The 25,807-nt window shown below is 43.6% G+C and overlaps 1 protein-coding gene across 2 annotated transcripts in view; it reads left to right on the top strand.

Moving 5' to 3' along the window:
- The window catches only part of LOC129696529 (serine incorporator 1-like), an 84,701-nt gene that overhangs the window by 20,797 nt on the left and 38,097 nt on the right, over window positions 1-25,807 (top strand). For both annotated transcript variants that reach the window (XM_055634532.1, XM_055634533.1), the window contains one exon: window positions 1,009-1,088. In XM_055634532.1, the coding sequence (XP_055490507.1) occupies window positions 1,009-1,088 (80 nt within the window). The remainder of the gene's footprint in view (window positions 1-1,008; window positions 1,089-25,807) is intronic.

The following is a 25,807-nucleotide window of genomic DNA, read 5'->3' as shown; positions in this document are numbered from 1 at the left end:
CTCTCCCCCCCCCCCCCCCCCCCCCCCCCCCCCCCCCCCTCCCCCCCCTCCCCCCCCCCCCCCCCCCCCCCCCCCCCCCCCCCCCCCCCCCCCCCCCCCCCCCCCTCCCCCCCCCCCCCCCCCCCCCCCCCCCCCCCCCCCCCCCCCCCCCCCCCCCCCCCTCCCTCTCCCCCCCCCCCCCCCCCCCCCCCCCCCCCCTCCCTCCCCCCCCCCCCCCTCCCCCCCCCCCCCCCTCCCCCCCCCCTCTCCCCCCCCCCCCTCTCCCCCCCCCCCCCCCCCCCCCCCCTCCCCCCCCCTCTCTCCCCCCCCTCTCTCTCCCCCCCCCCCCCCCCCTCCCCCCCCCCCTCCCCCCCCCCCCCCCCCTCTCTCCCCCCCCCTCTCTCCCCCCCCCGCCCTCCCCCCCCCCTCCCTCTCCCCCCCCCTCTCTCCCCCCCTCTCTCCCCCTCCCCTCTCCCCCCCCCCCCTCTCTCTCTCCCCCCCCCCTTCCTCCTCTCTCCCCCCCCTCTCTCCCCCCCCCCCCCCCCCCTCTCTCCCCCCCAATAATAATATTGATATAATATCAAGGAGGGATATTGTGTGGGGGTGGTTAGTGCATGTGATGCCACATGCCACCCCCCCAGTCCCCTCCACTGCACTTGGTCCAGTATATATTAAAAATCCTACTCTTGATAGTAACTTTGTTTGCACGTGGCATATTCTAGGAATTACATTTATAGATATGACTCATGGAAGTCAAAGTTGCTTGCAAAGGTATCGAATTCACCAAGAATCCATCAACGGTGATTAATTCTTTGCACTTATGAGTGCCAAGCAACTCCTAATATTAAAAGCAAATTAGTTTAAAATTAATTATCATGTGAATTGACATATAAAATAACTCAAAGGTTTATTTTATGTTTTTGAATGTCTGTTGTGACACATGGTTAAAATCAGGACAGCATAAGAAGATGTATAATAGACAATTAGAGACATTTATGACCAATAGTTTTTTAATCATTTTCTTTTCAGTTTCTGGCTATTCAAGTTTGGAGCACTTGTAATACTAATGGTTGGTGCATTTTATATCCCAGAAGGTTACTTCAGTCGAGGTAAGTGTAAAGTTGCATATCATGAATTAACTTTTTGAGGAACTTTTTAGTGTACGTCCATTCATCTTTGAAATCATGCTGTGTGAAACTAATACTTTAGGAATTAATAATACAATGTGCCAACAAACCTCAGCGGATAAAATCATAACTCAATGTGATTTTATGGTATATATGGTAATAGAATCAAATAAATATTTGTGCTCCTTGGAGGCAAAATCTTCATGGAAAATGTGCCTTCATAAAAGCTTTTATAGTTGCATTGCATTAAACAGTGCTTTATATTTAATTTCAGTTTTTATCAACTTAATCATTTACGAGTAGCAGAAAATCAAATATATTATGGGGAACAATGCTACCGTGTCTCTAAACACTCACATTTGTTACAAACATACATTTAGTTCATCATTGGATTACATTTGTATCCCACAACAACTTGTTGTCTATTGTTTTTATTAAGATACAGGCTTTTAGTTTACCATGAAGTCATAAGGAGCTTCAAATCCATCTGTCCATTTTGGTGTTACGTATAACAGGTATGTTCAGAAAGCAGTTTACTGCATCCCAGAGATCCTTAATGGCATTTCTAATCGAGCTACGCTACCAGCAGACAGCAACTCTAGGGAAATAATAAGTTTATAGAATTAGGAGCGCTATTTATACAGCATAACATTTTTATTTGCTATGTGCCAAAATGTTATTAGAAATTTGAAAACTAAATGCAATCTGCTATTTTATTTACCAGTGTGATGCTTCTGAATTTTCACTTGGTAATGGTAATTTTGGTGATGGAGTCACATAGCATGGAAACAGTCCCTGCAGCCCAACTTGTCCATGCCAACCAAGCTGCCCCATCTATCTTAGATGCGTTAGGGTTAGGCCCCTTTTTGGCCCATATCCTTCTAAATCATCCCTATCCATATACCTGTCGAAATCCCTTTTAAATGTTGCTGTAAATGGCTACTACAGCTGCTATTGCACCTGCATCTACTACTTTCTCCAGCAGCATGTTCCATATACCCTCTGTGTGAAAAAGGTGTCCCTCAGTTTCCTATTAAATCTTTCCCCTCTCACCTTAAACGTGCCCTCTAGTTCTGAATTCCCCAACTTTGGTAAACAAGACTCTGTGCAGTAAGCTTATCTATTCCCCTCATAGTTTTATATGCCATGTGACTTCAGGGATGATGCCAGGTTGGCAATGACTATACCCTGCCATCCTTTTATATCCATCGCCCTTTTATTCCCAGCCCCCTTTGTAAACGTCCTCTGCACCTCTTCCACCTTAGTGTCATCTTTCCCATAGTAGAGTGCCGACAACTGCACACAATATGCTATGTGCAGCCCTACCAGGGTCTTATATAATTGCAATATATCTTCCCAAATTCCATAATCAATTCACTGTCTAATGCTATCCAGCATGCCAAAAGCCTTCACTATCACCATATTTACCTGTTAAGGCACTTTCGGGAAACTATATGCTTGGCCTCCTAAATCTCTCTGCTCTACAACATCCATCGTGATTCCCTTTGTTGTACCCATATGACGTCAGCCTTTGGATTCTTCGATGGAGGTACAACAGTTCTGCCATTGATCACGAAGTTGTTGACAATCATAATTGTAATTTATTAGCCAAGTATGTTTTGCAACATACGAGGAATTTGATTTGCCATACAGTCATACCAAAAAAGTAACAAGACACACAACTACATAAAAAATTACCATAAACATCCACCACAGTGGCTCCTCCACATTCCCCACTGTTATGGGAGGCAATAAAGTCTTATCTTCTTCCCTTCTTTTCTACCCCGGTCGGTGGAGTCGAACCATCCACAGTGGGGGCGATCGAAGCTCCCGCAGCCGGCAATCGAAGATCGCGCGTCGGGGCGGTCGAAGCTCCCGCAATCGGGGCGGTCGAAGCTCCAGTGGCTTGGAGCTCCCGACGTCAATCCCTTACCAGGGATCGCAAGCTCCACAATGTCAAGTCCGCAGGGTCCCGCGGTTGGAGCTCCCAAAGTCGATCCCCAGCAAAGGGATCGCCAGCTCCACGGTGTTAGGTTGCAGTGCGTCGAGGAAAGAGGAAAAAATAAAATCCCCCCCCCCCACCACCATCACCCCCCACATGATACAAAACTAATGGTACACTAAAATAACATTTTACAACAAACTAAAAACAACAAAGAAGGAAAAAGATGACAGACTGACAGAACTACATCCAAGGATATCATGTCAGCCCAAGTTAATGCATTTCTTTCATCGCCAGGCTGCATATTTGGAGTAAAATCTGGTGCTAAAGGAATCTGCCGTGTAGCCAATCCCACCAATTATCTGCTCAGTCCTCTTGTTGGCTCCAGCAAACCAACGACTGATTTGGTGCTTCTTCCTGTACTCGTACAGAACTAAAAAAAACTCATTACTTTTCCATCCTTCTCACCTTCACATGATCTATCTCATTCCTTACTTTTTATCTCCATCTAGCGGATAGACAGATATCCTTTACAAGAGAACTTACATTTACTGTGATCTTGATTATACTTCCTCCTATCCTGCTTCCTGTAACGGCTCGTTTTCTTCTCACAATTCCTCCATTTCCATTAGAAACATAGAAACATAGAAATTAGGTGCAGGAGTAGGCCATTCGGCCCTTCGAGCCTGCACCGCCATTCAATATGATCATGGCTGATCATCCAACTCAGTATCCCGTACCTGCCTTCTCTCCATACCCCCTGATCCCCTTAGCCACAAGGGCCACATCTAACTCCCTCTTAAATATAGCCAATGAACTGGCCTCAACTACCCTCTGTGGCAGAGAGTTCCAGAGATTCACCACTCTCTGTGTGAAAAAAGTTCTCATCTTGGTTTTAAAGGATTTTCCCCTTATCCTTAAGCTGTGACCCCTTGTCCTGGACTTCCCTAACATCGGGAACAATCTTCCTGCATCTAGCCTGTCCAACCCGTTAAGAATTTTGTAAGTTTTTATAAGATCCCCTCTCAATCTTCTAAATTCTAGAGAGTATAAACCAAGTCTTTCCAGTCTTTCTTCATAAGACAGTCCTGACATCCCAGGAATCAGTCTGGTGAACCGTCTCTGCACTCCCTCTATGGCAGTAATGTCCTTCCTCAGATTTGGAGACCAAAACTGTACGCAATACTCCAGGTGTGGTCTCACCAAGACCCTGTACAACTGCAGTAGAACCTCCCTGCTCCTATACTGAAATCCTTTTGCAATGAAAGCTAACATACCATTCACTTTCTTTACTGCCTGCTGCACCTGCATGCCTACCTTCAATGACTGGTGTACCATGACACCCAGGTCTCGCAGCATCTCCCCCTTTCCCAATCGGCCACCATTTAGATAATAGTCTGCTTTCCCGTTTTTGCCACCAAAATGGATAACCTCACATTTATCCACATTATACTGCAATTGCATTTTCTCTGATGATAACGCATTCCACATCGGTGACCCTGTGACAATGAAGTGGAATTGCTGAACAATGTGTCCAAACAATTCAAGAAGCATTAATTCAGTTCAGTTTTGTTTATTGTCATGTGTACCAAGGGACAGTGAAAAACTTTTGTTGCATACTAACCAGTCAGCAGAAAGACAATACAAGATTCCAATCGAGCCATTCACAGTGTACGGATACATGATAAGGGAATAACATTTAGTGCAAGGCAAAGCCAATCGAGTCCTATCAAAGATAGTCTGAGGGTCACCAATGTGGTTGATAGTATGTGGACCAATGAGGACTGATCTATAGTTTTGGTAGGATGGTGCAGTTGCCCGATAACAGGTGGGAAGAAACTGTCCCTGAATACAGACCTGTATGACTACAGACCTGTCGCACTGCCCTCTCTGGTCATGAAGACACTCAAATGGCTTGTGCTGGCCAAGCTGAAAAATATCACAAACTCCCTGCTGGACCATCTGCCGTTTGCATATAGGGCCAATAGATCTGTGGATGATGCAGTCAACCTGGGCCTGCACTTCATCCTACAGCACCTAGACCGCCAGGGGACTTATGCGAGGATCCTGTTTGTTGATTTTAGCTTTGCATTCAACACCATTGTGCCAGAGTTACTACACTCCAAACTTTCCGAGTTGACTGTGCCTGAACCCCTCTGTCAGTGGATCACCAACTTCCTGACAGACCGGAAGCAGCATGTGAGGCTGGGAAAGTACATCTCGGACCCGTAAACCATCAGCATAGGAGCACCACAAGGTTGCGTGCTCTCTCCTCTACTCTCTCTACACACCAACGACTGCACCTCCACAGACACCTCTGTCAAGCTTCTTAAGTTTGCGGATGACACAACCCTGATTGGACTGATCCAGGATGGGGAGGAATCTGCCTACAGACAGGAAGTGTCACAGCTGGCGACCTGTTGCCATTGCAACAACTTGGAGCTCAATGCTCTTAAGACAGTGGAATTGATTGTAAACTTTAGGAGAGCTCCCCCTCCCATCACCCCACTCACCATCAACAACACCACAGTCACACCTGTGGAGTCTTTTAAGTTCCTGGGAACCATCATCTCCAAGGACATTAAGCGGGGGGCGACCATCGACTCCACAGTCAAAAAGGCTCAACTGAGGATGTACTTCCTGCGGCAGCTGAGGAAGCACAATCCGCCACAGGCAATAATGGTCCAATTCTACATGGCCATCGTAGAGTCTGTTCTCACCTTCTCCATCATGGTCTGGTTTGGCTCAGCCACCAAGCACGACACCTGGAGGCTGCAGCGAATCGTCCAATCAGCAGAGAAGATTATTGGCTGCAACCTTCCCTCCTTTGATGGACTGTACACTGCAAGGGCCAGGAAGCGAGCGGGCAAGGTCACCTCTGACCCCTCTCACCCTGGCCACAAACTCTTTGAATCATTTCCCTCTGGATGGCGACTCCGGACTGTCAAAGCTGCCACAGCCAGACATAAAAACAGTTTTTATCCACGAGTAGTTGCTCTACTCAACAGCCAAAAATCTGTAGCCTTCCCTTGATCTAGTATTTTGTAGGTTCACATGCTTGATCAATGGTGTTTTATCATTAATGTTTTATTATTATTAATGTTTAGTGTTTTCTGAGTCATTCGTAACTGTCACTGTATGTCATATTGTTACTTGTGGGTGGGGCACCAAGGCAAATTCCTTGTATGTGAATACTTGGCCAATAAACTAACTTACTGACTTACTGACTGACTGACTGACTGACTGACTGACTGACTGACTGGCTGAATCTGGTTGTGCGTTTTCTCACTTCTATACTTTTTGCCCGATAGGAGAGGGGGGAAGAGGGAGTGGCCAGGGTGCGAATCATCCATGATTATGCTGTTGGCCTTGTAGAGGCAGCATAAGGAATACATTGAATCAATGGAAGGGATGTTGCTTTGTGTGATGGTCTGGGCTGCATCCACAATTTGGCTTCCATTGTTTCTTCTTATGTACAAGACTGGCCTCAGGACTATAATTCAGAGTGCTTGGGGAAAAATGCCCCTCTTTAACTTGATATTTCTCTTTCTGTTATTGTACATCTTCCTCATTTATTCTTTGGATTATCAGAGTCAAGAAATTGCATTTGCAACTGTAGTAGCATTCTCTCCTACAGCTGGATCTCTTGTTGCAGAGGGAGATACCCAGCCAATCACCCTGCTTCAATGTGCTCTTCAAGGCATCTACTAAAAATAATTCATCCTCATGACTCTACATCTCCATGTGTAACCATTGCCCTTGATATTGGGTGCACTGACCTATCAAAAGTTGGTTTAGTTTTCTCGTTTGGAGGCAATCAATAGTCCTTCGACAAATGAAGGGCATCTAACACATTTCTCTGAGTGCGTCATGAATCTTCCACTGAAGAAGAATGTTTGCTTGAAAGAATTTGGGGCCAAAGCTTTGAAAAATGTATGAAATTATTGTGTAATGGCTGACTCGTGAATCATCCACTGAACACTTGTGGCTGCCACTTTAGAGGGTCCCACCATCTTTGTTGTATCTTTCTTATTCTATTGTGTTGATGTAGAAGCTCACAAAACTTGCAGGATGTTCTGTAAAACATGAAAGACTTCCTACATTAAACTGCAGATACACATCAATTCTCTTTATCCCTCGTCATGATAATATGCATGGAAATGGTTTCCGTTCCACTGATCATACGATGAGCCTCTGAGATGCATCTATCTCGTCTCCTCATCTTGGGCAAGTGTTTCTCCTTCTTGTCCATTCACAGGCTGCCATAATCACAAATTGCATGTCCGTCTGATGTGAGGCTCCCTGCTAAGTGGTGAAGGAACACCAAAAACTTTGTGGGAATTGGTGAGGATGAGGCAGGAGAAGTGCTGCTTGAAACAACCAGGTGCCTCTTTGTCCAATTGTTTTCTTCTGGCTATTTCCTACAATGTTAACCTGCTCACTGCCATGTTTTTTTTTTTCACTATTGGCCATGATCCGAGTATACTTGGGTCTGATACTTGTGCACTGAACAGGATAAAAGACAGATGCTTAAGCTTTATGAATATTGATGCTTCTTTGAAAAATAATAACTTAGTCTTTTACATTCCCCAGGTTCAAAATCCCTTTCCCCTTTGCAGTATTTGTGAATTTAACTTAGTGCATCTGTTATGCACCCCTTCAGCAGTGTGTCCTGGCTCTATCATTTGCACATTGTCAAGTAACAGGCCACACATATTATTTTGGTGCAACATTGTTTTGTGCATCTGCCGCCTCTAAACTATGTGTGGCATTCTCATGACCCTTGTTTGGACAGTCGAGGGCTGCATCAGTCGAAAAGCTACCACGCCAGATATACTGATGTGCCCCACTCTGCGCTGTTATCCCCTGCTCTGATGCCACGTTATCAGCCAATTATTCATTTGCTTATCCTTTCCACCCGCACCCAGAGCACCATTATGCAATCCATGACTTTCACGAATTCCTCCAGTTCTTGATTTTTTTGAGACATGGCAGAATTCTTCAAGGCTTTTCAATTTGCAAGCAAAGTTGAACCTATCTGTGTAGGAAGGAACTGTTGATGCAACCAAAGATCGACACAAAAATCTGGAGTAATTCAGCGGGTCAAACAGCATATCTGGAGAAAAAGAATAGGTGACATTTCGGGACGAGACCCTTCTTGTGTTCTCTGGTTGAAGGGCCCTTTCAAACGGCTGGATGCTTAAATTCTATGTAGATTCCAATTGCCTTGCACTCGCCGAAGACCAGCGGAAAATTTATGGTAATGATGAAACATCTGTTGGAAGCTGAGAAAGATCTGATGAAACTTCTGTTTCATCATTATCTTAGAAATTCATTGGCTTCATGGAGTTGAATGTGATGCAGTTCAGTAGGAAGAATGGGAAGACAATATTAAATAATGCATACGCTTCTTTGCAGAAGCAGCAGTATCTGTCATTTGGTGTGCATATATTGTCAAAAGTAACAGAGCAGGTTAAGAAAGTGGTTAATCCCTAAGAAAGTGATTTAATGCTGAGGTTTTATAAGGCACTGGTCAGACTGCCTTTAGAGTATTGTGAGTAGTTTAGTTTAGAGATATAGAAACATAGAAAATAGGTGCAGGAGTAGGTCATTCGGCCCTTCGAGCCTGCACCGCCATTCAATATGATCATGGCTGATCATCCAAATCAATATCCCATACCTGCTTTCTCTCTCTATACCCCCTGATCCCATTAGCCACAAGGGCCACATCTAACTCCCTCTTAAATCTAGCCAATGAACTTGCCTCAACTACCTTCTGTGGCAGAGAATTCCACAGATTCACCATTCTCTGTGTAAAAAAATGATTTTCTCATATAGTGCGGACACAGGCCCACCGAGTCCGCACACTAACACTATCCTACACACTAGCGACAACTTACATTTATACCAAGCCAATTAACTTACAAACCTGTACGTCTTTGGAGTGTGGGAGGAAACCGAAGATCTGGGAGAAAATCCAAGTGGTCACAGGGAGAACGTACAAACTCCAAACAGACAGCATCCATAGTCGGGATCGAACCCAGGTCTCTGGCGCTGTAAGCGCTGTAAGGCAGCAACTCTACCGCTGCACCACCATGCTGCCCATGCCGATTTGATAAGTTCGGCCCATCAGGTCTACTCCCACATTCAATCAAGGCTAATCTATTTTTCCCTCTCAACCCCATTCTCCCGCCTTCTCCCCATAATCACTGACACCTATACTAATCAAGAATCTGTCAATCGCCACCTTAAAAATATTAATTGACTTGGCCTCCACAGCTTTCTGTGGCAATTAATTCCACAGATTCACCAGCCTTTGACTAAAGAAATTCCTCCTCATCTCCTCTCTAAAGGTACGCTCTTTTATTCTGAGGCTATGGTCCCTGGTCCTAGACTCTCCCACTGTTGGAATAATTCTCACCACATCTACTACATCCAGGCCTTTGACTATTTGGCAAATTTCAATGAAGTCCCCCCTTTTAAACTCCAGCAAGTACAAGTACAGTGCTGTCAAATGCTCGTCATATGTAAACCCAATCAGTACTGGGATCATTCTCGTAAACCTCCACTGGACCCTCTCCAGCGTCAGTACATCCTTCCTCAGATATGATGCTCAATAATCAGCGGTTGTTGGTGATGCAAATTCATTATCAATATCCATTACATTCAGACTGATAGTTTCCTAATGCTGGGTGACTAATTGCAATGGGAGCAAATTTCTTTCATACGCATCAACCACTGTTTTCCTTTGGCTGATGGCTCTGCTCTGCTCCACTAAATATCTCTACGTTTCCCATCAATAAACAGTGAGTCGTATAGATCTGTAACCAAGGAGAAGGGCTGAAATCAATGTAGTTTTCAGGCTCTTTTCTTTGGCAAGATGAGGCTGCACTAACACATGCACAGATTTTCATTTAAAGTTCATGGGGAGATGAGGCTGGGTCTACAGTACAATCCTGGGTTTTGAAGGAGGGTTTTGACCTGAAACGTCACCCATCTATGTCCTCCAGAGCTGCTGCCTGACCCACTGACCCCCCAACTCCACAGCTTCCTACCATATACTGCAGCCCTTCATATCAAAGTAGCTGGAGATTTAAAGTGTTAATCATCATCCTGGTGAATAAGCAGTAAAATAAAAATCTCATACCCAAATTTCTGACAGGTTGAGAATGATAAACAAAGCAAGTTTGGAAGACTAAATTTGAACTAAATTTAAAACAGATTAAAGACAAAGTTTGACTAAAGTCAGTATTACATTATATTTAGTTTTTGATTATGTAAGGAATAGCTAATAGCTTATTGGATAGTCCATGGTGAAACATTTGACACTTTCTTTCTGTCAACTGATTTCTTGTACACAAACTGGAACATTTTGAGAGCTGGCACATTCATTGGGTGTCCTGTTAAGATCTGTTGATGTTAAATTAATGTAAAAAGGAAATGTAACCTATTCTTCTTACATTTCCTGATGCACTTTTGCACTCAGTGCTTAATTGAATACCCTGGGGCCTATGGCTAGAAAATAAAATTCAATTAATGGTTTATAGTATCCATATTTTAACTCGAGTACAGGAAATTGATACCGTGTTGAAATGAAAGAGTCTCCTTGTGATAAGTGCATCATATCAAATTGATTCTGAAAATCATAGTTTGCGTTCACTTTGTTGATGGCTTATATTTCAGTGGCTTCTCAGTTTTATTTATTTTCATATTTGAAATACATGAGTCAACATTTTCATGGCTTTACACGGTCTCGCACACATGCATCCAACCTGTTCTCCTCGTAAATTTAATGATGTTCTTAATGTAGTGTGATCTCAAAGAAAGGTTGAAGAAATTTGCTTAATATCAAATTTCATGGAAAATACATGATAATCCTTTTTCTGAAAATGAAAAATTCAATCTAGCATTTTGACAAATTCACAAAATGTGGTCTGAACTAGTGGATATCTTTACTGTTACGATTTATTGCAGAGAACATGCATCAGATCTGAAAACAAAAGTAAGCGTCATCGTCTGTATTTACCAGTTTTTTTGCTGTACGATCTTTTAAATTATAGCTGCACGCAACCAAACCTATCAATGTTATGCATGCATTGTTACCAGGAGCTCAACATTAGGATTGTCCGGTGCTTTTTCACTGAGACATTTTTGTGATTACTTTGAACGTTAGGAGTTTTTCAAAGTTGAAACTGTACTGTGATACTTTGAGCAGTGACTGAACAAAGAGGGAGCATGCATGAGGATTTTCAGACAATGCATTGGACACTTTGGTAGAAGAGAAGAAGGATAGTTGCCTTGTTGGGAATGGGATGAATTCTAAGATCCTACCAATCTCAACAAACTGTAGAACTGGCAGGTTCTAATTCTAGATGTACTGCTCAAATACAGAGGAATCCATGATGTAATCTATCATAATTTGTCAAAGTTATAGTATTCATGCTCAGACAATATACCCACTGCACCACTTTGATTGACAATCAGGTATTAAAGTATTAAATCCATGGAAAAGGCATATAAATTGGCCAGAGGAAGCAGCAATCTGGGGAATTGGGAGAAATTTAGAACAGAGGAGGACAAAGGGGTTAATTAAGAGGGGGGGAAAGAGCATGAAAGAAAGCTTGCGGGAAATACACAACTGACTCTAAAAGCTTCTTTATAGTCATAGAGTGATACAGTGTGGAAATAAGGCTCTTCGGCCCAACTCGCCCACACCGGCCAACAATGTCCCAGCTACACTAGTCCCACTTGCCTGCGCTTGGTCCATATCCCTCCAAACCTGACTATCCATGTACCTGTCTAACTGTTTCTTAAACGATGGGATAGTCCCAGCCTCAACTAACTCCTCTGACAGCTTGTTCCATACACCCACCACCATATGTGTGAAAAAGTTACTCCTCAAATTCCTATTAGATATGTAAAAGGTAAAAGATTAGTGAAGACAAATGTAAATCCTTTACATTCAGAGACAGGTGAATTTATAATGGGAAACAAAGAAATAGTAGAACTGCTAAATGAGTACTTTGGTTCTGTCTTCACTAAAGAAGCCACAAACAACCTCCCAGAAATACTAGAGGACTGAGGATCTAGTGGGAGGGAGGAACTGAATGGAATCCACATTAGTCAGGAAATGGTGTTAGGTAAACTGTTGGGACTGAAGGCAGATCAATTCCCAGGGCCTGATGGTAGGCATCCCAGAGTACTCAAGGAGATGGCCCCAGAAATCGTGGATGCATTGGTGATCATTTTCCAATGTTCTTTCGACTCTGGATCAGTTTCTGTTGACTGGAGGGTAGCTAAAACCCCATTTTTTAAGAAAGAAGGGAGAGAGAAAACATTGAATAATGGACCTGTTAGCTTTACATTGGTAGTGGGGAAGATGCTTGAGTTCATTGTTAAATATGTTATAGCAATGCATTTGGAAAGCAGTCAAATGCAGCATGGATTAATGAAGGGGAAATCATGCTTGACTAATCTTATGGAATTTTTTGAGGATGTAACAAGTAGAATGGATATGGAAGAGCCATTGGATATGGTGTATCTGGATTTCAAAAAATCCTTTGACAAGGTCCTACACAAGAGATTAGTGTGCAAAATTGGAACACATGGTATTGGGGGTAGGGTATTGACATTGGTAGAGAACTGGTTGGCAGATTGGAAGCAAAGAGTAGGAATTAACAGGTCCTTTTCAGAATGGCAGGCAGTGACTAGTAGGGTGCCACAAGGCTCGGTGCTGGGACCCCAGTCATTCACAATATATATTAACGATTGGGATGAGGGTATTAGATGTGACATCTCCAAGTTTGCGGATGACACAAAGCTGGGTGGCAGTGTGAGCTGCGATGAGGATGCTATGAGGCTGCAGGGTGACTTGGATAAGTTGGGTGAGTGGGCAGATGTGTGGGAGATTAAGTATATGGAATATAGCTTGTTAATCAATTAGCCAAGACGGATGCAAGCCAGACCCAGTAATTCAGTTCAGTGGACCTTTCTAGATTGGTCCAGCACCTACTGCGGATTCAGCTGAATGTCACAGGGCTTCCATTAACAAAGGAACAGTACTGAAGAAGCACATTGTAGGAGCACGGCAGTAAAGGCACATGGAAGGATAGCACAAAGCGACAATAACCTGTTTTTGTGTGCGCTACGTCTCAATAGAATTCATGAATTTGGATTGTGCCATTAATGTTCAATTTTTCTTGCGTTGTTGGAAAGAGGATGATGTGCTGATCGGGGGGAAAATAAGGATTGTAGGATGCCGATATTGCTGCTGATCTATTTGTTCGCTTGGAACCAAGGCCGAGGAATGAAGATTTAAAATACAGTGACATTTGAAGTGCGGACTGTACGAAAGCAACACCTGAGAGATTAGGAGTTTTTTTCACAGGTGCCGTTCATACAATACAGCATATTATACAGGGTAAGAATGAGATTAGATTAAGTTATTGTCATATGAATCAGGGAGCAATGAAATGTATTGTTCACATGACACTCATGTATACATGCAGAAATGATAAGGATAACAATAATTCAACCCAACCTCATTTGATTATTCCATTATTGTACTACTCTGATTTTACACTACAATTTTGCACCCTCTGGTTGTTCTACCCTTGTCTTTAAGGGTAAAACAGCAAGAGGGTGCATGATTGTAGTGTAAAATCAGAGTAGTACAAAATAATATTAAAGTACAAAAATTGAATAACCAAATGAGGTTGGGTTCACTATATGGGTATGTGGCAACACCTTGGGGAATGGGGTGGAAATCAGGTGATTAGTTCAGATATTGGATAGCATTGGGGAAGAAGCTATTCTTAAAGAGCCTGTCCCACTAACGCAACTTTTCAGTGGCTGTCTTCGACCTTCAAGCTCGAGGGCACTCGCCTGAAAAACCTGGAGCTCGATTGACCCTCAGCGATGAAACCGCGAGCCAGATCGACCGTCTGCACTCACTCACTCACTCACTCGCTCACTCACTCACTCACTCACACACACTTCTTCACTAGACCTAGCTTCCTGCAGAACATACAGGAGCCTAGAACTGTTATCTCCAGGTTTAAGAACAATTTCATCCCATCAACCACCCTATACAACTCTTGAACCACCCTATACAACTCTTAACTGTAACCTTACCTCAGCACCAAACTACAGCAAACTTTGCATTACTAAGGTTGCTCTCTGTCCTTTGGTTGTTGCACTACCAGGTGTATTTTACTTGGAACGACTGATAATTTATTCTATATTTATTTTGTTGTTGCAGTTAATGCGTCTGCAGAGATGCAGCAAGTAAGAATGTTATTGTTCTGGTTCTCACCCAGTGCATATAATAAATAAATACCCTTGACCTATGAGACCAGTTTAGTTTATTTATTGTCATGTGTACTGAGGTGCAGTAAAAAGCTTTTGTTGCATGCTAACCAGCCAATGGAAAGACAATCCATGATTACAATCGAGCCATTGCAGAGTGTACAGATACATGATAAAGGAATAACGTTTAGTGCAAGGTAAAGCTAGTAAAGTCTGATCAAAGATAGTTCAATAGTAGCTCAGCTCTGCTCCCTGGTTGCAGTGGGGTGGTTCGGTTGTCTGATAACAGCTGGGAAGAAACTGTCCCTGAATCTGGACTGTGCGTTTTCACACTTTTGCCCGATGGGAGATGGGAGGAGAGGGTGTGGCCCGGGTACAACTCGTCCTTGATGATGCTGCTGGTCTTGCCGAGGCAGTGTGATATATAAATTGAGTCAATGAAAGAACAGTTGGGTTGTGTGATGGTCTGGGCTGCGTCCACAATTCTCTGCAATTTTTGGATGGAGCTGTGATGCATCCAGTGCCCTGCATTCCAAGTAAAATGATGAAAGAAGGCCACAGAGTGTTGGTGAAGTTGTGGCAGAGTAACCGTGTGGTGCCAGTGTTTGTAGCTCCAAAGCCCAACCAGACTATCTGTCTTTGCAGTGAGTATAATGGGTCTGTCCCACTTAGGCTATTTTTAGGCGACTGCCATAGTCGTAGCCGATCGCTGAAAAAACAGCAACTGGACCCCCCCTCCCCCCCACGACATAAAATTTGAAATAGAATCATTTCTTTAACAATTAAAAAAACAAACAAAGTCAGCACAAACTACGTTAACCTGGCGACAGTACCTACGTCAGAGAAGTCAAGCTACGCTCATTGGCATCAACTGTTGCCAACTGTCTCTGAAAAATTTTCAACATGTTGAAAATCCAGCGGCGACCAGAACAACGCTACTGCTCTTTGGGCGACTGAGGAGACTACTCACTACCATACAAGCGGCACCCCGGCGACCATGTGGCGACAGCCTAGTCACCTGTAGTCGCCTAAAAAATGGGACATGCCCATAAGGCCACTCCACTCAGAAGGGTGGATGATGAGCAAGATCCCCTGTCTATGGTGTAGGTCAAACCGGCACAAGCATAATGTAGTTAGCAAACTAGATTTGTCACATTTGTATTCACTGCTAAGTGTAAACCAGGTGAGCCAAAATCTTCTACTCTCATAAATATTTGTATGTATTAGAAATGTTATCCATCTCCTTACTGGCACTCATATTCTCAATGCTATTTACTATTGCACTTCATTACTGAATTCTAGCACAGATGCTCTCACAGGCTCTAAAACCAGATTAAAATTCTTATTCCGCAAACTGTTTACAGTGATTTATTTCATAGTGTCACTATAGAAATATAGTAAAAGAATAACAAGGGGAAAATCTAGAAGGGCCCTTCTACTGTAGCCTGATGGCTATGTGAATACGCTCTGACTGGGTGAAAGACTGGGTGAGGACATCCAATCTATTTATCATTCATGGTAGGAAGAGCCTGCAGATCAACATGTGTAAAATGGTGACACCAGGTGGTTAGACGTAGAACATTTCAAGTGAGCTTATACAAATAGCAAATGAACTACACGAACCTGCCTCAATTTCCCTTTGACTTCATCAATAATTTTTGGCTCCATACACACTGACGACTTATCCCAGATCCCATCCAATGCAGGAGGGTGAGAAGATACATGTGCAGCTGAACTTCCAATTTTGTAAATATGTGTAACTGTTCTTTTCTTTCAAAACAGTTTGGCATAATATTGATTATTTTAATTGAAATAGGTACTGAGTAGCATTGGTTGCAAAAAGGTACTTATTGCCTTAAGGCTGCTGCGTCCTTCAGGGCAACGTAAGATGATTTTACAGCTGAATGTATTGCAACACTGTGGACGTTTTCAGAGGCAGCCTGCAGGGCCAGTTGTGAATAAACTGTCGGTGTTCCTGAGCCTGGACTGCCCATGCTGGAGTGGAGCAAAGAGCCCAGATTCAGAGATGATGTTATGGATGCTCAGACCTTAGGAAGTTAGAATCTGTTTGGGAACCTTACAAGAATGGTTGTGAGTTTTAGATAAGAAATATGGAAAACATTGAGTTGAAATCAGTGAGCAGCTGAAGATAATGTTGCTAATTGTGAATGAGTCATTTGTGAAAGTAATGGGACTAGATTTATTTGCATCAAGAGTCACTGGACTATAGAAGGCTGTGTTAGATTGTTAAAGGGATATCCCACTTGGGCGACCTAATTGGCGAGTTTAGAAGAGTTTGAAAAAATGATATGTTGAATACCTCCTTCGACTATGTAGAAGACGTCCTTCGACCTTCTTTGACTATGTTGAAGACCAACATGCAACTAGCTATGACTAACTTCGGGGAAAATTGGACACCGAATAGTGGAGTGTGAAGACGACCTCCTTCGATCTCCTTCGACCTCCCTTCGACTATGATGAAGCCTACCCTCGAATCCCCTCGACTACCCTCGACTCCCTTCCACTACCCTTGATTACCTACGACTAACATGCCGACCTACTATGACTAAACCTACGAGTAAAAAAAATATCGATTTTATTCCATTGCGACATTTTTTTACTCGCGGGTATTATTTAACATTTTTTTAAATGCTGCGACCTAGCTGAGGCCTCGAGTACGTGGAGACCACTCTCGAGCATGAAGGAGAGTTACGAAGACCTCCTACGACCTTGTGTCGACCAAGCTGCGTGTTTGAGTCGAGGGCAAACTCGCCAGAACTCGCGGATTAGGTCGCCCAAGTGGGACAGGCCCTTAAGAGTCTCACACGGGAGATTGTGGCTATTTTGGGTGAAGTGTATGTATTGTTATATTTAAGTCCGCCACCGCGATATTAAAGAATGGATGAATAAAGTCTTTACTTACCCATCATTGTTTACAAGTTCATAATCCAGAGCCTGTTGTTGATATATGAAGAATGTTTGAGCAAATTTGGCTGATATGTATTGGAATTTACAAGAAGGTGATCCTGTTGAAATGAATGTACATTATCTATGAGAGGAATTGACAGGGTGAATGTTTTCGCTAGTTATGTTATCTTGAACCAGGGGCATTGTTTCAGAATAATGCATTGATTTTTTATAACTCATTTTTGTAACTCATTGGGACTCATATTTGTACCTTTGGATTAACAGCATTTGTATGTTAGGTTGTGACAGGTAAATTTAAGGTTTAGTTTAGAGATACAGCACGGAAACAGGCCCTTCGGCCCACCTGGTCTACGCCAATCAGCGATCCCCTTACACTAGCACTATCCTACACACTAGGGACGATTTACAGAAGCCAATTAACCTACAAACTTGTATGTCTTTGGAGTGTGGAAGGAAACTGGAGCAACCGGAGAAAACCATGTAATCACAGGGGGAACCTACAAACTCCATACAGATAGCACCCGTAGTCAGGATCGAACCCTGTCGCTGCCGCTGTAAGGCAGCAACTCTACCATGGAGCCGTCATGCCACCCTTTGAACTTCTGTTTGACCTACTATGTATTTGTTTCTTGGTTATTTTTGGAGAAGGACAAGTTGAAATGGAAGAAATGGCTAATTATTTGAGGTGGGTAGTTTCAACCCATCTTTGTTTAATCATTTGTAATTATGAACAACTACATAGACATGTTGTGTATTATTCACTGACTAGCTTCAATATTAGAACAGTTACATTATGCTGTGACCTTCAGACAGAGCCTCGGACAACACTTCATGATCAGGTCAACATTCTGGTCATGACTGTGAACTTTGTCGAAGTTGTACAATGCCACAGCAGTGCAGATATACACATACAAGAATGCGGTGCCGTGCATAAAATATGAAAACAAAAGAAACTGGAAGCTCACAGTGGAACAAGTTAATATGGCAGCTCGATGATCTTTTGTAAGAACTGGGAAAAGTTGAGGTTTGGGGAATAAAAGGTGAAACTGAGATTCTCTGTGAGTTTGAGTGGGTGGACTAGTCCATATTCAAGTACTCTGCAGCTAACTGAGATGAATGTGCCTCTGCTATCCCCGGCTTCATCAGGAAGTGTGCAGAGGACTGCACACCAAAGAAGATGATAAGACCGGAAACCATGGATGAACCACAAGACAGAAGTTCAAGTCTACAGTGTTCGAGTCAAACTATCCCAAGCAGACAATAAATGCATTTATGACCTTTGCAGAGCCATGAAGGATGCCAAGAGGGAATTCCAGACCAGGCTGGTGTCCAGAGGCAATGACACAGAGATCCATAGATAGTGGCAAGGCTTGTATGCTATAATGGGCTACAAAGCAGTCAGGCAGTAGTGATGACAAGAATGGATTCCTCCCCAATGAGTTCAATGCATTCCATGCCCACTTTGAACAGAAGGTTGGTGGAGGAACGTCAACCACATCATATGAAATCATGTGTAAATCATGTATCGGGGGTATAAAATAATGAGAGGAATAGATCAGGTCTCAGAGTCTCTTGCCCAGAGTAGGGGAATCAAGGACCAGAGAACATAGGTTTAAGGTGAAGGGAAAAAGATTTACTAGGAATCTAAGGGGTAACATTTTCACACAAGCTGCCAGAGAAGATGGTTGAGCTGGGACTATCTCAACATTTAAGAAACAGTTGGACTGGTACATGGATAGGACAGGTTTGGAGGGATATGGACAAAATGTGGGCAAGTGGAACTAGTATAGCTGGAACATATTGGCCAGTGTGGGTAAGTTGGGCTGAAGAGCCTGTTTCCACACTGTATCACCCTTTGACTCATCCTTCTCGGGTGCGCCTGTACCAACGGTTACTTGGTCAGATGTAAGATTTGCTTTCCTGAAAGTGTATCTGCAGAAAACAACTGACCTGGATGGAGCGCCTGGCCATGTCATCAGGACAGGTAGGGTCCAGCTGGTAATGGTATTCACAGGTATCTTTAACCTCTCACTAATCCATTCTGAGGTCCCCACCAGCTTCAAGAAGACCATTATCATCCCAGTGCCAAAGAAGTAAGATAGCATGCCACAATGACTACCGTCCAATGGCTCTGACACCCACCATCATTAATTACTTAGATGGACTAGCAATGGTGCATATTAACTCCAATATTCCAGACCGTCTTGATCAACTGCAGTTTGCCTACTGATGAAACTAGTCCATGGCAGATGTCATCTCCTTGGCTCTAAACTCATACGGCATCAATAATGCCAAAGCAGAAATGGTTAAGAGCTTCAAGTTCCTTGGTGTGAATATTACCAATAATCTGCATGCTACACAAAGCTTTTCATTGTACCTTGGCACACGTGCCAATAATAAACATAAACTTAAACTTAGAAGGTAAGGTTTCTTGATTGGTTGGCGTCGAGGAGAGATTAACTGGCAATTAAAGTACGGCACCAATCGAAAAAGGGTGATGAGTTTAGTGAATAACAAGAGGTGTGTCTAGAGGAGGTGTAAATGGAATACCAGAACAGGTGGGAACACGGTGGCATATCGGTAGAGCTACTGCCTTACAGTGCCAGAGACCCAGGTTCGATCCTGACTACGGGTGCTTGTCTGAAGGGAGTTTGTACGTTCTCCCCGTGACCTGCATGGGTTTTCTCCGAGATCTTTGGTTTCTTCCCACACTCCAAAAATGTAAAAGTTTGTAGGTTAATTGGATTGGTATTAAAATGTAAAATTGTCCCTAGTATGTGTAGGGTAGTATTAATGTGCGGGCATCACTGATCGGCATGTGGACTCGGTAGGCTGAAGGGCCTGTTTCTGCACAGTATCTCTAAACTAAACTAAAAACTTGTGAATGCTGTAAATGTAAGGTATAAAAAAGGAATTTATTGAGTTAAGGGTTTTGTTCCCGATGTTGGGGAAGTCCAGAACAAGGGGTCACAGTTTAAGGATAAGGGGGAAATCTTTTAGGACTGAGATGAGGAAAACTTTTTTCACACAGAGAGTGGTGAATCTCTGGATTTCTCTCCCGCAGAAGGTAGTTGAGGCCAGTTCATTGGCTATATTTAAGAGGGAGTTAGATGTGGCCCTTGTGGCTAAAGAGATCAGAGGGTATGGAAAGAAGGCAGGTACAGGATACTGAGTTGGATGATCAGCCATGATCATATTGAATGGCGGTGCAGGCTTGAAGGGCCAAATGGCCTACTCCTGCACCTATTTTCTATGTTTCTATGTTTCCATGTTCTAATGAAGGCCTAATGAACCAACGTGGTCTAAAAATCCATCAGGCGAGAATGAAATGCTCAGAGAAGGAGAAAGAGGTGTCCTCCTGAAGTCGATAAACGGCTCCTTGATCGTGGAGGTGTTTAGGGACAAGTTGTTACGTGAGCACCAGAGCACTTTTTCGGCACACCGGCACTGTAGTTTGTTTCATCACCGTTGGTGATCTGCCCGATCACCATTGTGTCGTCTGAAAACTTGACGATGGTGTTGGTGTCGAATGCAGGAACACAGTCATGTGTGAAGAGGGAGTAGAGCGTGGGGCTCAGTACACAGCCCTGTGGTGTGCCGGTGCTCAGGGTGATAGTGGAGGACAGGTGCGGGCCCAGTCTCACTGCCTGCGGTCACTCAGTTAGAAAATTCAGGATCCAGTCGCATATCGGCGAGCTGAGGCCTAGCTGGTGGAGTTTGGTGGTGAGCTTGGTGGGGATGACCGTGTTGAAGGCAGAGCTGTAGTCTATGAAAAGCATCCTCACGTACATGCCCTGTCTTTCCAGGTGAGTCAGGACAGTGTGAAGAGCCAGAGAGATGGCATCCTCTGTGGATCTATTTGCCCTGTATGCAAATTGATGAGAGTCCAGTGAGGCAGGGATGCTGGATTTGATGTGGGAGAGGACCAGCCTTTCAAAGCACTTCATGGGTATTGGAGTTAGGGCAACCGGGCGGTAGTCATTCAGGTTGGTGACTTTTGACTTTTTCGGCACCGGCACTATGGTAGCTGACTTGGGGACCGTTGCCAGAGATAGAGACAGGTTAAAGATCCTTGTGAATACCTCAGCCAGCTGTACAGCATAGTCCTTTAGTACCCTTCATTGGACTCCATCCGGGTCTGCAGCCTTGCGTGGATTGATCCTACGCAGAGCGCACTGTACCTCCTGAGTGCTCAGTGTTAAGACCTGTCCCTCCGCCATGGCTGGGGTTATTCCACTCATGGTGGTGTTGCCAGTTTCGAAGTGGGCAAAGAGGGTGTTAAGCTCGTTGGCCAGTGTGATATCACTGTGGGGGCAGGCGGGGCTGCTCTTGTAGTCAGTGATGTCCCCGACACCATGCCACATGCTTCTGGTGTCCGTGGTATTGAAGTGGTCTTAATAATAATATAATAATAATGTTTATTTATATAGCACTTTTCAACAAAATCAATTTGAACCAAAGTGCTTTACAGAGATTGATTAAACTAATTGAACAGATGAAATGTCAATAAATCCATACACAATAAAAAAGAAAAAGAAAAAAAGACACAGAACAGTACACTATAGAAATCAACAAGAAACGTCCCCCCACAGCAGAATTCACTGTGAGGGAAGGCACTAAAAATACCCAGTTCTCCCCCTCATAGTCCACCCGAGGTCGGGGTCTATATGTGGCCTCCTCAGCCAACTCGATGTTTTCAGGCCCTCTGCCGCGAAGCTGGATCATCGGCGTCAGGTGAACATTCTTCAGCGGCCTGGACTGAAGCGGCCGCTTCCTCCCTGAAGACTGCAATGTCCAAAGTTCACAGGCCGCGCTGGCCGGACCTCTGACACTGGCGAACTCGGATACCAGGCCCCGCGGTGTTGAAATCCAGTGCCGCCCGCCCGCGGCTGGACGCTCTGCAGCCGCAGCTCAACGACGTAGGTGTCCCAACATTTGCACCGCCGGCGAAGCTGCAGTCCCGGCAGGAAACGCCGCCCCAGCGCTGCTCCAGCTTGATGGTAGGCCGCACAGAGAGGACGAAGAAGCGGTTCGGAAGAAAACCGCATCTCCGACCAGGTAGGACTGGGATTAAAACAGTTTCCCCCTTCCCCTCCCCCACCCCACCCACCACATAAAAGAAGACCTCCAATAAACATTTTGTACGGACAGGACTAAAAATAAAAATAAAAAAGGGTGAAAGGACGGACCGCAGGAGGAGCAGCCATACACAACGGCGCATCACCCCCGCAGTCCGTCTTCCACCCTTTACCTGTGGATGTCTTTTGACTTTTTTTTTACCTCTGTTCAGGTTTGACCTGGCAGCACTGTAAGCAGAAATGTCACTGGATTTAAAGGCATTGTTGTGTGCCCTTAGCAGATTCGGTACCTCCTTGTTCATCCACGGTTTCTGGTTTGGGAACATCTTTATTTTCTTGTCCACTGTGACAGACTCCACACAACAGTTGATGTTGGAGAGCACAGTGGATGTGTACTCCTCCAAGTCTACCTCTGCAAACAGGTCCCAGTCGGTGCGATCAAAGCAGTCCTGGAGTTGGAGGGTGGTGTCCTCGGGCCATATTTTGACCGTCTTTATTGCAGGTTTGGTCTTTCGGATGAGGGGTTTGTATGCAGGCAGTAGAAACAGTGAGAGGTGATCAGATTGTCCCAGGGATGGGCAGGGGAGAGCTCTGTGTGCATTCTTGATGTTGGTGTACACTTTATCCAGCATGTTCAAGCCCCTGGTAGGGCACTGCACATGCTGGTGGAATTTGCGGAGTGCAGCTCGTAGGTCGACCTGATTAAAGTCCCCTGCAACAATGAAAGCACCGTCAGGGTGAGCATCCTGCTGCTTATTGATGGCCGAGTGCAGCTGTGCTAGCGCTAGGTTAGTATTAGCCTGTGGTAGAATGTATACGGTCATGATGATAACCACAGTGAACTCCCGAGGCAGGTAAAACGGCCTACATATAAGCAGTAGGTATTCAAAATCTGGGGAGCAGTAGCTCTCTACTGCAGTGTCGTTGGTGCACCAGTCATTGTTGATATAGATACAGAGCCCGCCACCCTTGCTCTTACCGGAGTCCTTTGTTCTATCAGCACGGCGCAGTGACCAGTTCGTTAGCTCCGCAGCCCCATCGGGAACCAGCGCACTGAGCCAGGTCTCTGTGAAGATCAGCACACAGCAGTATTTTAGAGATCGCTGGGTGTTGATCCAGAGCCTTACCTCATCCAGCTTGTTGGTGAGTAACCGGACATTTGCGAGAAATAGGCTTGGTAGCGATGGTCTTTGTGGAGCTCTCCGTAGCCTGTCCTGCACCCCTGCTCGCCTTCCACGTTTCTGCTTTCTCTCCCGGCGCTTGCTCCGTCTCCTACCCTCCAGAGTGGTAATCCAGGGGGCTGTTCTGCCGAGCTCCAACGGGATTTTGGTGAGGGTACTTTAGTACTCACAAGCCAGTTCACGTCCAATGTTGAGCAGTTCCGTTCGGCTCCATGTGCGACCTGTTGCGATTACAGTGCGGGTACTGGATTTCCCCGTCCTGGTGGTGAGTCCGTTACTGTGTTTTCTGGGGGTACTGGGATTTCTAGGGGTTCTCAGGGTTCTGAGATTTTTAAGTACCTTATTTCCACAGCCATGTTCTGTACTGGGCTGCTCCGGATTGACAGACTGGGGAGCGCAAATCCGCTGCGTGTGAACACGCCGCCATCTCGAATTTTTAAATTTTTAAAAATATTTTTATTTATTGGAAATACAGTAAATTACAATAGTACAAGCCAAATATATCTTATTACATTTATTATACCCGTTCATTTTTTAAGCTTTAAGGAAAGATATAGATAAAGAAAGTAGAGAAAGTGAGAGAAAGAAAGTTGTGTTTGTGTAAAAAAGTGATCAATGAGAGAACAAAAAACCAGAGACCCATTGTTTAGAGAAAATAATTAAGAAATAGACCCTAGAAAAGAAAGGAGGAAGAAGGAAAAAAACCCACCCAAAAAAACCCAAAGCTCTATTATAAAAACCGTGCAAAAGGGATATACCAACTTCATATTTTTCCTCCCCCCTTACAAGATCCTGATACCGTTTCTTTTTTGACATACTGATGCACCTTATTCTTGTAGTGTCGATAAATGCAGACCACGTCTTTTGGAAGTGGTCTGATTTGCCTGCAAGGAGGAGTCTCATATCTTCCAGGTGTAATGTTTCAAACATATTTGAAATCCACATATTTAATGTTGGTATAGGAGCGTTCTTCCAGAATTTAAGTATAAGCTTTTTTCCCATTATTAGCCCATAATTAAATAGATTCTTTTGAAACACATTTAGTTCAGGGCTACCTTCCATTGTTCCAAAGATAATCCATTCAGGTTTTGGTATCAGTTTTATTTTGAATAATTTTGTAAAGATTTCAAAAATTCGGTCCAAAATTTTTGAATTTTTATACAAAAAACAAATGAGTGCGCTATTGTAGCTTCTTGAGATTGGCATTTATCACAAATAGGTGAGACGTTAGGAAAAAGTTTACTTATTTTGGTTTTTGAATAGTATAATCTGTGTAAGATTTTGAGTTGTATTAGAGTTCGTCTAACGTTAATCGAGCATTTATGCACATATTGTAAATGTTTGTCCCACCTCTCTTTTGAATTTTTTATAGCTAGTTCTTGTTCCCAGTCTCTTCTAATACTGTCGGTTGAAGGTATTTCTATATTTACATTAATGTTATACAAGTATGATATTAAGTTTGCTGATTCAGCCTTTGTCTTCATTGCTTCGTCCAGTAAATCTGGTGGTATATTATAATAATCTTGTGTATATTTTTTCAGGTAGTCAGATATTTAAAGATATTTAAAGTAATGGTTATTTCTCAGATTATATTTTATTTGTAATTGTTGGAATGATAATAATTTTCCATTTTCGTACAAATCTCCGAGCGTTTTAATTCCTATTCTGTCCCATTGTGTTAATGATTTATCTATAATAGAGGGTTTAAACGACGAAATTATTAGCTATTGGAGATAACAGAGATAGATTTCTTAATTTTAGGTTATGTTTTATTTGTTTCCAGGTTCTAATTGTACTGTGTATGTGGATTTTTATTATCATTTGTGTTATTCAAGTTCATTGGTGAGAGGAGGATCGCTCCAATATTACAAGGGGAGCAGTCCTCTCTCTCCAATATAATCCAATCCACCTGCTGGGCAGAATTGTCCAGCAGGTGAATCATATTTTTTGGTATTTACTGCCCAGTAACAGTACATAAAGTTAGGAAGTGCTAAACCACACAATTCTTTAGGTTTGCTCAAGTGAGTTCTTTGTATTCTGTGGGATTTATAGTCCCATGTAAAATTTGTAATGTCTGAGTCCAGTTTAAAAAAAACAATTTTTTTTGGTAGATATATAGGGATTGATTGAAATAGGTATAGAATTTGTGGTAAAAAGATCATTTTTATAGCACTTGTTCGGCCTATTAGACACATCGGAAGCGTTTTCCAGAATTTAATTAAAGTATTTAATTTCTTAAGTAGGGGACTATAATAGTAAGATTAA

Source organism: Leucoraja erinacea, chromosome 4, assembly GCF_028641065.1.
Source record: "Leucoraja erinacea ecotype New England chromosome 4, Leri_hhj_1, whole genome shotgun sequence".
Lineage (NCBI taxonomy): Eukaryota > Metazoa > Chordata > Chondrichthyes > Rajiformes > Rajidae > Leucoraja > Leucoraja erinaceus.
The sequence above is the reverse complement of the archived record's forward strand: the minus strand, read 5'-3'. Positions and strand labels throughout refer to the sequence as shown.